The sequence below is a fragment of the Myodes glareolus genome, chromosome 26 (genome assembly GCF_982192425.1).
Source record: "Myodes glareolus chromosome 26, mMyoGla1.1, whole genome shotgun sequence".
Taxonomy (NCBI): domain Eukaryota; kingdom Metazoa; phylum Chordata; class Mammalia; order Rodentia; family Cricetidae; genus Myodes; species Myodes glareolus.
The window spans coordinates 26,060,626-26,073,909 of record NC_142051.1 but is presented as its reverse complement, the minus strand read 5'-3'; the positions used below and the strand labels follow the sequence as shown (position 1 = coordinate 26,073,909).

Genomic DNA, 13,284 nt, shown 5'->3' with positions numbered 1-13,284 from the left:
GTTTGAATATGAATGGCCCCTATAGGCTTATGTGTTTGAATGCTTAGCTATCAGGGAATGTCACACTTAAGAGGGATTAGGAGGTAGTGCCTTGTAGGAGAAGGTGTGACCTTATTGGAGGACAAGGGTTTTTTCCTAGTGTCTCTCTCTTCCTGCTGCCTGTTGATGTTTATGTAGAACTCTCGGGTATCTATCTCTCCAGCATCATGTCTGCTAGCATGCACCATGCTCCCTGTTGTGGTAACAATGGACTAGACTTTTGAAAATCTAAGTATGTTCCAATGAAGTGCTTTCCTTTCCAAGAGGTGCCATGTTTATAGTGTCTCTTCACAGCCACAGAACACTAACTAAAACAGGGGGTGTCCCTAGAAGGGGCGTGGCTTAGCAGAGTCAGTATGGTGGCTTCTTCGGCTGAACATCCTCCCCTACAACAGAAGGAGTTTTTCCTCAATGAGAAGGTCAGGGTCTGAAGAGACAGCATATGACTTATGTCTTCGCTTTTCTACTTGTTGCTTAGCACCACGTTAGCTAACAACCAGGTCATAATTATTTGTGTGATGCAGATTCATGGTATGTAAGTCACCCAAGTGATTACTTTGTTAAGAGTCTATAAAAATAACAAGATGCTGTACTGTTAATCAGCAACTGGAACACAATATTAAGCTGAAAACAGCCATAACACTAAAACTGCAGTGATAATTACAGCGACATTTATTGACTACTTACTGGGTCCATTCAGTTTCCTCAATTTTCATACCAATCAGACAATGAGCAAGAGTGGGGGGGGGGCAAGGGTCAAATCCCTTTGTGCAAGATAATGTGACAGCTCAGTGGTAAAATCTGATAAAAACAAACATTTTTTAAAAAATTTTATAATAGAGAAAAAAATGAAAAGATGTTCCAGAATATCATAAGTTAGGAAGAACATTTGAAGGAGGAATCCTGGGGCTAAGATTTGGCTCAGTTAAGAGTGCTCAGTCTGTATGCAATTCAGGGTTCCATGCAAAACCAAATGTGTGGATCATGTCTTTGAGATCAACATTTGGGAGATGGTGGCAATAGGAATAAGAATTTAAAGGTCACCTGTAGTGGCTTTTCATTTGTATATTAATAAATAAAGTTTTCAAGAGGATCAAAAATGTAAAACAGCCACACTGGTCAGCCTTACAGACCAGGCAGCAATGACACACACCTTTAATCGTCATTTTCAGACTGAGGAACAAGTAAGAGCTAGTGGCTGGCTCTTTTGCTTTTCTGACCTTTAAACCCCAGTATCTGACTCTGAGTTTTTATTAATCCTGTTTCTGTCATCCTTGGCTATGCTGTAAGTTTCAAGGGCAGCTTGGGTTACAGAAGGTCCCATCTCTATAACAAAACACAAAAAAACCCCAAGTCCCCTACTACCCAGTAGAGGCAAAGGTTGAAAGCTACCACTTTATGTATATTTACCTTGCCCAAATGATATTAAATGTTCACCATCTATTTTTTAATTCTTTGCATTTACAGAAAGATCCTTTGATTCAGATACTAATGCCCAATTGACAGATGAGCAAACTGAAACACAGAGACTTTTAAATAAGAGGTCCAAAGTCACACAGCAAGTAGTAAAATTGGAACTGGGTAGTGGACACAGAGACAACCAAGAACTAGGAGTCCTCAAGCTGAAGTATACATTAAAATCACCTGAGCTCCCGAAAGGTGAATGCTGGGCTTCTTCTGTGTGTGTATTTTAAATTCAAGTATTGGGGTACAACTTAGATCTTGTCAAATTGCAGATGTGCCCAGGTATTTCTAATGTACACCAGGACAGATAGACACTGTGTGACATGAAGCTAAAAGTGCTATTTCAATTCCTCACACATAGCATTTGCTCTTAAGGTCACTGACAGGACTTGGATCTGAGAATCACAGTAAGCAGTAGGACTTTTGAGCTGCCAGTTTTGCCTATGGTAGAAAATATATTAGCATGGATTGTAAGCAAGAAAATTATAGTTAACTTAAAACTAAGAATCCCAGAGTGGATGTAGCATCCTGGGTTTATTTAATCAATGTCAAAGGCCACCTTCTTGTCAATTTCAATTGAGTAGTAAATTCCCCAAGTCGTTTCCCGAAATGACTGAAGAATTCCGTGAGAGGCCTTACAGTGTCTTTGCAAAAGTACGCTCAAAAGAGATGGTTAACTGCTGAAATGCTATTTTGGGGCTGTTGTAATGATTCTCTGAGTATAAGTGCTTGCTTTGCAAGGATGATGAGCCTACGGTCAGATGCAATGGGTCCCATCTATAATCCCAGCACTCTTACTTTGAGATGGGGCTTGGAGACAGGAGCATCATAGTAGGGCCTGGTCTACCCTTGCTCCTTGGGATACACCTTGAGGACAGTTCTAGTCAGCCAGCTAAAGCATCCTGTTTGTTCCTATGCTCCCTCTGCCCTAGTCTGGTGATTAGCTGAAGGGCATTGTTTCATCTTTGGTATGGTAATTTCCCACCTGCCTAGGAGGAAATCCTTATGCAGCAGCCAAATCCCACCTGCCTGGGAGGATATCCTTATGCAGCAGCCAGATATATAGGTTTTCCCCTAAATTGAATAAAGCAGCATTCGGCTGAACTCCTTTTGAATGACCCAGGTCTCTTGTGTGTTTCTTTCAATCTCCAGGCCTTTGCCCAGATGGTGTAAGGTAGAGTGGCACGCGAACTGTACCGAGGGGGTAACACAGAATCGGGTGTTACACATCATCTGTGGTGTCAACGGGTCACTTAGAGGGAGGACATGAGAAGGGAGACCCTGCCTCAACATTGGGGAAGGCAAGCACTGATTCTTGACAATAGTCCTCCCATCTCCACACTCATATTCATAAACGCATATCACATATGTGTGATAATAACATGAAAATTAGTTAATAAAACGCTTTAAAATAATTCCTGTCCCACTTTACATGGAACTTTACTTTTGATAGACAAGTAGGAAATATTTCCAAGAAATAAGCCATTACTTGTGAACTAGGTGAACAACACCATTATTTCCAATATGGGTTTATGATTCTGATTTTAAAAATAGAAGAAAATAATAAAAAAAAATGGAAAACACAAGTCCCAAAGAGAAACTTCGGGAATGAAATGGTCTGGAAAGTGATGGAAGCTGTCTGCAACTGAAATTAAAAACAACGTAAAAGTATCCATGCTTTCTCTCTAGGGCAAATAAAAAGCTATTAGAAACAGGTAAGGCAAACAGACAAAGCTTGGTGAACACAATCTATCGAGAGGAGAGAGAAAACAAACAAATTTTATGAACACATTTTCTCTAAGGTGGAATTCACAAAATGCCATCACATTTTGGGAATTCCCGGTCACGCTTTTTTTTCAGGGTTCTTCCACCAAAGCAACTCACGGAAAAATTCAGTATATGCAAACTGATCAGGGGCTTAAAACATAGCTCATTTTCAAAGAAAGACTGCCTAGTCAATGACTCTATTAAGGAAGCACGCAAGGAGCCTGGGGCTTCATCCCAGCACCTAAGATACTTGGCATGGTGTATTCTAATAATCAGAGGGTGGAGACAGATGCATTAGATGTTTCTCAGGTACACAGAGACTATGATGCTAGGCTTGGTAAGACTCTGTTTCAAAAAGAAATGAAAAACAAATGAAAAGAACAGAACGAATGATAGATAGGGCTGGGGCTGCAGCTCAGTAGAGGTCCTGGTTTCCACTCCAGCCCTGAGCACCACATAAAATCGGGTATTGTAGCGGATGCTGTAAACATAGCTCACTGTAAGTAGAGGCAGGAGAGGGATGTCTGCAGATTTAATATGCATGTATTCTTCACAGTGAGTTCCAGGACAACCAAACTAAATCAAGACACCACCATCAGCCCCCTCCATATAGAGACGCAAACAAGACCCTGGACCCTGCAATCTTATCTAGCAGGTGCACTAATCGGCTAGCCACAGAATGGGCTACGGAATTCTCCTAGACAGCAAGCATGTTTAGTCAGCCTGCTACTTTAATGTGTATAGTTCTTTCCTTCTCTCCTCCTCCTTCCATCCCTTCCCCATCCTTCCTTCTCTCCCTCCCTCCCTCCCTTCCAGGATCTTATTGTGTAACCTAGGTTGGTCTTGAACCCACCAACTGGCTATGACTAGGGTCAAGTGTAATCTTTCTGTCTCAACCTCCCAGGTGCTGAGATAGTGGTAGCAAACACCTCATCTAGCTCATGATCATATTTTTAACATGTAAGCTATTTCTTCTGTAGAGTACCGGATTTTCTCTCAGTCCTCAAGCTGGGAGGAAGCCGCTGATGTTCAGGCTTATCAGCTGGGGACTTAAGTCCCGGGCATACTTTTTCTCTCAGCCCTGTGTCTTAACATATCATTCATCTTTGTCATTTCTTCTTCAACTGAAGCTGTTCCCTTATTGTGGCTACAAATTTCAAAATAGGTCATGCATTGACATTAACACAGGGAAATAAGCTGCAGATTCTACACTTTTCCTCTCTCAAAAAGCTGGCTAATGAATATTTTAAAAAGTTGGCTCATTATTCCTATTCAAATTTTCATATAGATAAAACATGGAAAGTAAATATTATGACTATATTAGACTGTTTCTGTGCTTTTAAAAAAACTTTTATGAGGTAAATTGCCTGTTGAGGTGTCTTTTGGGGGTTACTTGTTTAAAAAAAATAAACCACTGGCCAATTTAAAATCATCCAGGAGAATAACAAAATCAACCTCTGCTGTAGTAAACTCTATTTTCCAGAGTGGTATGGGGCCTCTGTTTTTCACTAGACCATACTTTTCCAGATAATAAACAAGTATATTCTATTATGCTTGCACAGCCCTACATAGCATACCTAATGACATATATCTGTTTATTCTGCTGGATTTGTTATGATTTCCGCCATGGGAAACTGGATTTGTGAACATCAAACAGGAGAGTGAGCCATATGAATAATTCTAAATCTCACAACAATTACTTGCTTTCCAATCACCCAGGTTTGGTGGCATGAGCCTTCACTTCCACCCCTAGGGAGGCAGAGGCAGGAGGACCACAGTCTAAGGGTACACTGGGAGATCTCAGGGGGAAAGAATATCACTTCAAATGAGCCAAGGCTCCACATTCAATTTGCCATGACAGCTCCTGATGGTGAAAGAGAAAGGCCAGAGACCCGGGGGAAACATCACGATAAGGAGAGAGAATTTCAAGCTTTTACATTTAGCAAGAGTTGAAAACCAACCTCACTTTTGCAGCCCTCTTAAAAATCACTTGAATCTCCCTTGAAGTACACCGTGAAGCACATCTTCTCAGTGTGTTCTTGGCAGTCAGTTTGGCTGTGTTTTGGTTTAATTTCCAGCTCTGTAAACAATCACCATGTTGGCGCTGAGCATCCCATGCTGTGGTTGGCTTCTACTTCCGAGGCCAGGTTTTATTGAGGGACAAGAGGGTATGCACAGCCTGTTTAAAATGCTACATCTGCACTCCACACCACAAGAAGTCTACACCACAAAGCACAGGAGACCGCATACAGTGGAGAACGGCTTCCTATGAGTGCCTCACTGCTGATAAGAGAGGACCTACAGCATACCAGGTGTGTTCAGGGAAGGGTGGTAGAGAGAACCAGGACTCTGCCAGCATGGACTCATGGTTAGAGAGATAAGTGGCCGATCCCACAAAGATGTAAGGAAATACAAAGAATACATACAGATAGCGATGATGCTGGGAAGCGTAAGAACAAATGGGATCTTAGGATGTAAAGATTGATTGAAAAGAAGTGGTTTTTGAGCATGCTTTGATGACAGTGCCGGGCAAGCCAACCGACTTTTGGATGGTGGAGAAACCACTAAGTTTAAGTGTCTAAAGCAAGGGTTTTCAATCTGTAGGTTGTGACCCCTTTTGATGGTAAAGCAATCCTTTCACAGGGGGGGTCACATAATAATTTACATATTAGTTCATAAGTAGTAAAATTACAGCCATGAAGTAGCAATAGAAAATTTTATGGTTGGGGGTCACAACAACATGAAGAACTGTTTAATGGGTCATAGCATTTGGAAGGCTGGGAACCCTAGGTCTAAAGGGAGGGGTTGTTTGAGCCAATTCCCATCTCCTTACTGTCTTTGGAACTCGGCAGGTGCAATTTACTTTTAAGTCATTCTGGGTTAAGATAACAAATACAAATTCCTATACTGTAAATGGTGTAGTGCTTTCTATGGGACCAGTAATATTCTAAGTTCTATGCATACAGCAATTCCTGTGACAAACTCTCTGAGGAAGCAGTTATTGCTTCCACTTTCAGGATGGGCACAGAAAGCCTAGGCATGCTAAGAAGTTCCTAGAAGGCCTCAAAGCTAAAGGAAGACAAAGCCTCCAGCAGTATCTATTGAACCATTGATTCCACACTCACCTACTAAGTTCTACTGCCTATCAGAGCATCCATATGATATAAGTTTATGAGGAGTTTATGGTACAGAAAGATCTTCAAAAAATATGATATGATTTAGGCAAGCTATTTACAGCAATCCTCACTAGGCAGACAATAATAAATGCTGTATTTTCAGAAATGGAATAAAGGGTTTTGCGTGAGATGTCATGCCAGAGGTGGACAGTTTAAGTGCATACATAAATGATAGGGGAGTTCAGCCAATCACATTCTGTCCATGGGGCGTGTTGCCCTAAGCCAAAAATTTACCGATAAACCTGGTGGATGCGCTTCCCCGCCCTCTCTTGGCCCCTGCGTTCTCGGATGGACCCTTGGGACTCTGGTGTAAGTTTTCCTTCTGTTTATTAAAGCTGTATCTTTTATATTAAACTAGTCTGGTTGATTTTTAATTACCGATCGACCTCGCCCCATCAACTGTTTCGTAAACTAGATTCCACTCACGCATACAGGACAAAGAAGACTGGCTATTTGAGATATAGCATATCCAGGCTAAACTACGACGATTCATAAAAGTATCCAAAAGTTAATGTAGGATGTCAAGGTTCGCATTATTTTATGTACTAATACTGTGTCAAAATACATAGTGCAAAATAGATCTGATGCACTTGATCCCTGGCCAGGTTTACTGAATGGGGAAAGAGAAAACCCAAATAGGTTTTGACAACTTGAAGTGATGAATTACTCTTTGATGGTCAAACTTCAGTGACAGAGTGTATTCTAACACTTGGCATTTATTTGGCTTACACCCTTGACCCTGGCTCATTCTGAAGCCATCACTCACATATGCTCGTCTGGCAGAGCTTCGGATCTTTTATTGACTGTCACATTTTTTTAGCACATTTTTTAGCATCACCTTAAGCGATCGGCATACATTTGAGAAGTACATTTCGCTTGAGACAGATGAAAATTCCTACAAAGTTTTAAAGGATTGACGTTGTCTGACATCTTCATGTTATCTCTTCTTCATCCTGTTTTTCAAACACCTTCCCCACACTCAGCAGCTTCAGCATCCGCATATGATGACTGCCAAGTACTCAGCACTTAGAGTGATGAACACTAAGTACACAGTACCTAGAGCAAGTAATGCCAACCCAGACTCAGTGAAATTTTTAGAATACAGTGAATAACAAAACTTCATTGAAATGATTTGAAAACCTATAACCAGTTAGCATATTCTAGGGCGGACAATGGCTTAGTGGGACAGCATTCATCTAAAATATAGAAAGTCATGGTTTTAATATTCAACATCATAGAAGAAAAACAAAACAGCAACAACAATAAAATAACCATGGTATATTTCTAAATAAGTGAAGCTGTCTTTCATAGGCTAATTTTTAAAAGGTAAATGCATCCCACTTTATCTGCATTGAAGGGATATTTGGTATTTATTGTGTATCAATTTGTATATTATTGTATATTTAAACATTTATCCCATATGTAAAATCCCAAAATCGTTTAGCATATGAACTTATTCTAAAATGTATCTCTTGGTTTATCATAGCAAACATATGGAGAAAATGAGATGTGAGAGTCAGACCATTCTATCAGTAACAACAATTCCGAAGAAAGAGCTAGCTAAGAATCCTTTGTACCAAGTACCTTCCCTTTCAAAAACTACGCCCACGTTAACTAAACCTTTCGGTCAACTTTAGATTTTTCTGAGGGTATAGCAAAGAAGAGAAAATACATTTTATTTCTAAGAATTCTTGTGAGAAGCACATTTCTTGTGATTGCATGAGTCATTGTAAAAAAAAACAGCAATATGTTTCAAGCAACCCAAAATAATTTAAGTGCTAGGTTTTTTGAAGTCCTTGTTCTTTGAAGATGCAATACAGCAAATGATTGATTTCTTACATTTTTAGGCATTGTCTAAGTTGCCAAAGATGCCATGTTTCCACACACAATCCCTAAAAAATAATTACTTTTTAATAAAAAATAAGTGCTATGCTTTTTGAAAATGGCAAATATGCATTTGTTACACACAGGAGTGCGGGAACCTCAGTCTGTCCCATGAACATGTCTGTCAGCTATACCTCAGAAACTGACACATAGTAGATATCATAGATAATGCTTTCGGGTCTTTAAGTCTATGCCATTTCATTTCCCAATGTCATTGTGAAGAGGATCCATGAATCATGTGCTATGGGGGTACAGTCACGTGCTGAGAACTTGGTCAGCAGTTGTGGCCAATATTGAAAGGTGGTTAGATCACGGAGATGCTAACTCCATAAGGAATGAGTTCATGCTGAATGGGCTAGGAAATAGGTCTGGTTAGAAGTGGGTTGTTAGGGATATATCTTCTGCATCTCTTTCTTCTCTTTCTGGCTACAGTGAGACATATAGCTCTCCTCCTCCATATCTTGGAGTTATGATCATTCCCAGTAATGGAACCAGCCAACTGGGGACTAAAACAGTAAGTAGTTCTACATTCAAACTTCTTTTCTCGGGTATTTGCCACACATGTCTAACAGAGATGAACATACGCATAAGCTAAGGGACTGTGAATTAACATCAAGGGTCTATCAATTTGCTCAACTGAACGTCCCTCCAAGACTGTTAATACACAATCATTGTCAAAACTTGGATCACCACATCTTATTCAAGAAGTGGTTCACTATTTTAATGCCTGGGGCTGTGTATAAATTTTTTCATGAATAATCATTTGAAGAGGTTTAGGGGCACACATTCTAACACTAGATTGTCTACCTTTTCAGAATGGCATCTCATGTAGAAGCCCAAGCATGTTACTCTGCCACATCTTCCCCATATACAAAAATTGGGCATATACTTAAAAAAAAAAAGATAAGACTGCTGTATAGCCTGCACTGGCCTGCCTGAAATTCACTACTCATTATATAGCTCAGACTAGCCTTGAACTCCGGATGTACGCTATATCACAATGCCTGCAAACTTAAATTTTAATACTAAACCAATACAGATAATACTATATTGATTTTTTTTTAAAAGATGGGGTCTTCTTATATATCACTGTCTAGCTTGGAAGTCAGAGATTTCCCAAGTATCTCTGCATCCCAAATGCTGGCATTAAAGGTTTGTGCATTCCTCCTGATTTGACATTCATTAATGAAAAAAACGCTGGGAATTTTCTGTTGTCCATCATACTCATATTTTATTCTGTGTAACAATTCATAATACACACATAGATGTATATATATATATATATATATATATATATATTATTAGGATTAATCAAACAACCTACTAAATGACCCTTTTTCTTTTCAGATTCTGAATCAGAATCTGGTTATGATGACAACCTGGTCTTGAAGTCACAATTTTTCTGCCTTGGTTGCCTGAGTGGTGAGTCAATAGTCCTGTACCATCCATCACGCTGAGCTTGTAAAATCCTTCTCTTTGTTTAGGTGAATGTTCCCTTCTTTTTCATCATTCAGTGTTCATGGTTTTTATGAATTCAGATGTAATGATAACACGTTTAAAGCAATGATATGGTGTTGCCGTGTGGAGGGTTATAATCCATCATCTGTTCTTCATAAGCATTCCCTAAGATATAGGAAATGTTTGGGAGTTATGGTGCCAATTAGCATACTGGAAAATAAAATGATAATGTTCTATTATGCGATGAAGGGATCCCTAAGCACAGGCATATGTTTCTAGTAAAGATTTCCAAGACTGATTAAAGAGCAGAATCCTGTTTGGGTAGCAAAACAATTTCATCTTTAAAACCCAAGGAATCCACTATTCCTAGTACTAGCTTAAGAAAACTATACAAAGTCATGAGAGAACAGCCTGGGGAAAGACGACGCAATAGAGGTGAGAAATTAGAAATTCTAAATATAAATTTCTTTTCCTATATGAAAACTGATAAAATAGGATAGCCATGTATCTCAGGTTTGCTCTCTAAGGAGACTGAGCCACATAACTTCATTTAAAAAATGCTTTTGTCCTCTAACATTTGCGAACTAATACCCTTAGTATATAACTTTTATTATTGCTGGCATCATTTAAAAATATGTCCACCAAAGTGAAGAAATGTCAGTGATTTTTAGGAATTAAACACTACAGCAATTTTGATTTGTTGACAGTTTGGTTCATGTGGTTAAAATAAAGGGCTGGGGTGAGGGTCAAAAAAAGAGCACAATTATACTAGAGAAAACTTAAATTTAACAAATAGCTGAAAACTGTTTAAAAAAAGATAAACGACCTTTATTTTCTGGATCTTTAGTGTTAAATGCATTGAACACATGAGATTACTTTCTTCATGGGAAACAACATTAGTATCTGGCAAGGATTTTAGATGCTGATTTTTATACATTTCTTGCCAGGTCAGGTTTCACGTTAATTAATAAAGTGAAAAACAAACTCATCCAAGGAAAGATTCCGTAAAGGAATCCATCCACCTCTTCCATGCTTTGAGACTTCAGCAGCAAGGACAGTAACTTAAACTGCTGAGAAAAGAAATAATTCCTGTTTACATCCATGTGTTCTAGAACTTGCTAAGGTCAGTTACATCCCAGTTCCCAAACTGAGGCCGATCACCTTCCCATGTGATATAAGCGATTAATGTTTTACAGTGAGGAATTATTGAGAGTGGCCACACCTGTCATCTAGGAAATCAATCTAGCCCGTCATCTTTTCAAATTTGCTCCTCTCGAAAATCCCGCATTACTGACCTCGGCGAGTTATTTTCCAATGAAAGCAATTTAGCGATTAGAGGGCCATTGCGAATTCTTTCTTGTCACGGGCTCGTTAATGGCACCACATTCACTCTTCTTTAACTGGCCATTTCTACTTCAAAACGGAAACGCACACATGTGGCAAAGCTGCACTCCTAGGAGCGATTTCAGTGAAGATCACTTAAGAAAGTGACAGACGCCCCAAGTGGAGATGAAAACCCCACGGGAATAATGGGCGCTGCTCAAAAGACGTTCAGCAACAAAGGAGCTGAATCCCCTGTAGCTTTCACTTTGGGATATAAATATAATACAAGTTCCTGATCACATATTTTTTTTATTTGTGTGGTGTGTGTATGTATGGTGTGATGTCTGCTATGTATACTTGTAAGTGTGAGTGTGTGCACATATATGTGTTTGTGGAACTTAGTGTGCAGGTTTGAGCATCTTACCCCCATTGACCACCACCCTTACATTTTGAGTTAGGATCTCACCTTGGACATGGAGCTCACAGGTTCTGCTGGAGTTGGATGGTGAGTGAGCTTCAATAATTTGCATTGTCTGTCCCTCCTTCACTAGTTCTGGGATTATAGGTGCATACTGCTATAGCCGGCTGGGAATTGGGGAGTTGAACTCAGATCTTAGTGCCTGGGCTGTAGGGAGTTTAGTAACTGAGCCATCTCCCTTGTTCCTTATGGCAGTTTTATGGCCCCACTGCTTTGACGTCCAAAGAAGCAATGGCTATGTACAAGCAACGACAGAACATACTACAGTGATACAAATTTAACCTTTCCTAAAAAGGTAGCTCTTTTTCTCTTCTAGGAACTATTAAAACTGTTACTGTCATACACCTAACCAACTCAAGTAAGAAAAGATAAATATTTAATTCTGAGATTGTCAGAAAGAGACCTGGTCAGTCGTCCTCATCAGCTTAGACCATGAAACCCAATATGGACAAGTTTAACAGAACCGCCATATATGGGTTGCCCATACATGCTTCAGCATTGCCAGGGCACAAATTTTATTTCTTTTCCAAGTAGCATGGACTTTAACAGTACTGTCTGGGAAAACAGTCATCCAGGACGACAAAGACAGTCTTGGACCAAACCTTAGATGGGCTCCTCTAAGAGCTCCCTTTGGACTAAGCCTCACCTTCAGTCTTACTTTCTGCCTGCCCACTCTAGCTGTTGCAAGTGTATTGACAATTCCCTGTAGTAGGAATGTTTCCCGTGCATCTGATCACCTTCGGTGTCTGATTAAATTCCCAGCTTTATGCTGGGTACCTAGGCACCTGAAATGCTTTCAGCAACAATCGCACTAAGTCAGAAGCAGGAATCCTCTAGGCTTATAGTTGCCTAGTGATCTTCAGTTCACTCCCATCCCGACACTGACAGCTACTGTAGAAGAAGGAAAACTTTTCCTTTTATCGTAATTCATCTGTAGGGACCCTTGCAATAAAAGATAGATTAACAAGAGAATCCACTTATTCATTTGGCCCAATCTTGCTGGGAAAAACAGAACTAGAGTGTTTTTGATGCTAGGTTTGATGAAGAGTGAACAATGTAAAGCAAGGCAGGAAAGAAAGGGGAATTTGCACCAAGCCCAACAATAAGGGGTAGGGGAAACTTTGCAAGGCCTGTTGGCTCAGATTCTCCACATTGCTTCCTCTTTGGAGAGGAGGGTGCTCTCATATAAACATCTGATGAACTCAGGGCTGGGGGTGTCAGAAAGTCCCTTCCACACATGCCATTTCTCACATTGCTTCAGCATAATGTATTCAGCATGACAAACTGCCTTATGCCGGGGAAGTATTTCTGGAACCACGCTGCAACAAATCTTGAGACATCTTTGTTAAATTTGGTTTGAGTCTGATCTCTCTCACCTATATCACAACAGTCTCGACACCCAACCCAATGGTCCTACATGAAGACTTCCTTTCATCAAAGTCAGCATGCATTGTGGAAGCCATGTCTATTAGAGCACCTTCAGCATAGCTTGCTGGGCTGTGAAATTAGCATAGATATTCACCAGTGGATTCATGGATAAATGAAACATGGCAGAGATAAATAATGACCTATTACATAATCATAAGGAAAGGCAAAATATTATATTGTTTGCAGGAAAATGGATAGAACTAAAGACCATGTCAGGAAAATGAGAAATAGCAAGTGCAGAAGGGGTTTTCTGACTGTCTCAGCGCT

At 39.9% G+C, this 13,284-nt stretch overlaps 1 protein-coding gene across 4 annotated transcripts in view; it reads right to left on the bottom strand.

The window, feature by feature from the left end:
- The window catches only part of Tmtc2 (transmembrane O-mannosyltransferase targeting cadherins 2), a 389,511-nt gene that overhangs the window by 35,915 nt on the left and 340,312 nt on the right, over nt 1–13,284 (bottom strand). The window contains exon 11 of one of the 4 annotated variants that reach the window (XM_085683199.2): nt 9,758–9,953. The exons of 2 other annotated variants lie outside the window; for them this stretch is intronic. Coding sequence is in view for 1 of the 2 variants with exons in the window: in XM_085683197.2 (XP_085539323.2) it covers nt 9,930–9,953 (24 nt within the window). In the remaining variant the exon portion in view is untranslated. Of the gene's footprint in view, nt 1–9,757; nt 9,954–13,284 lie in introns of those variants that run through there. One more of the 4 variants, XM_085683197.2, reaches the window with a different exon arrangement.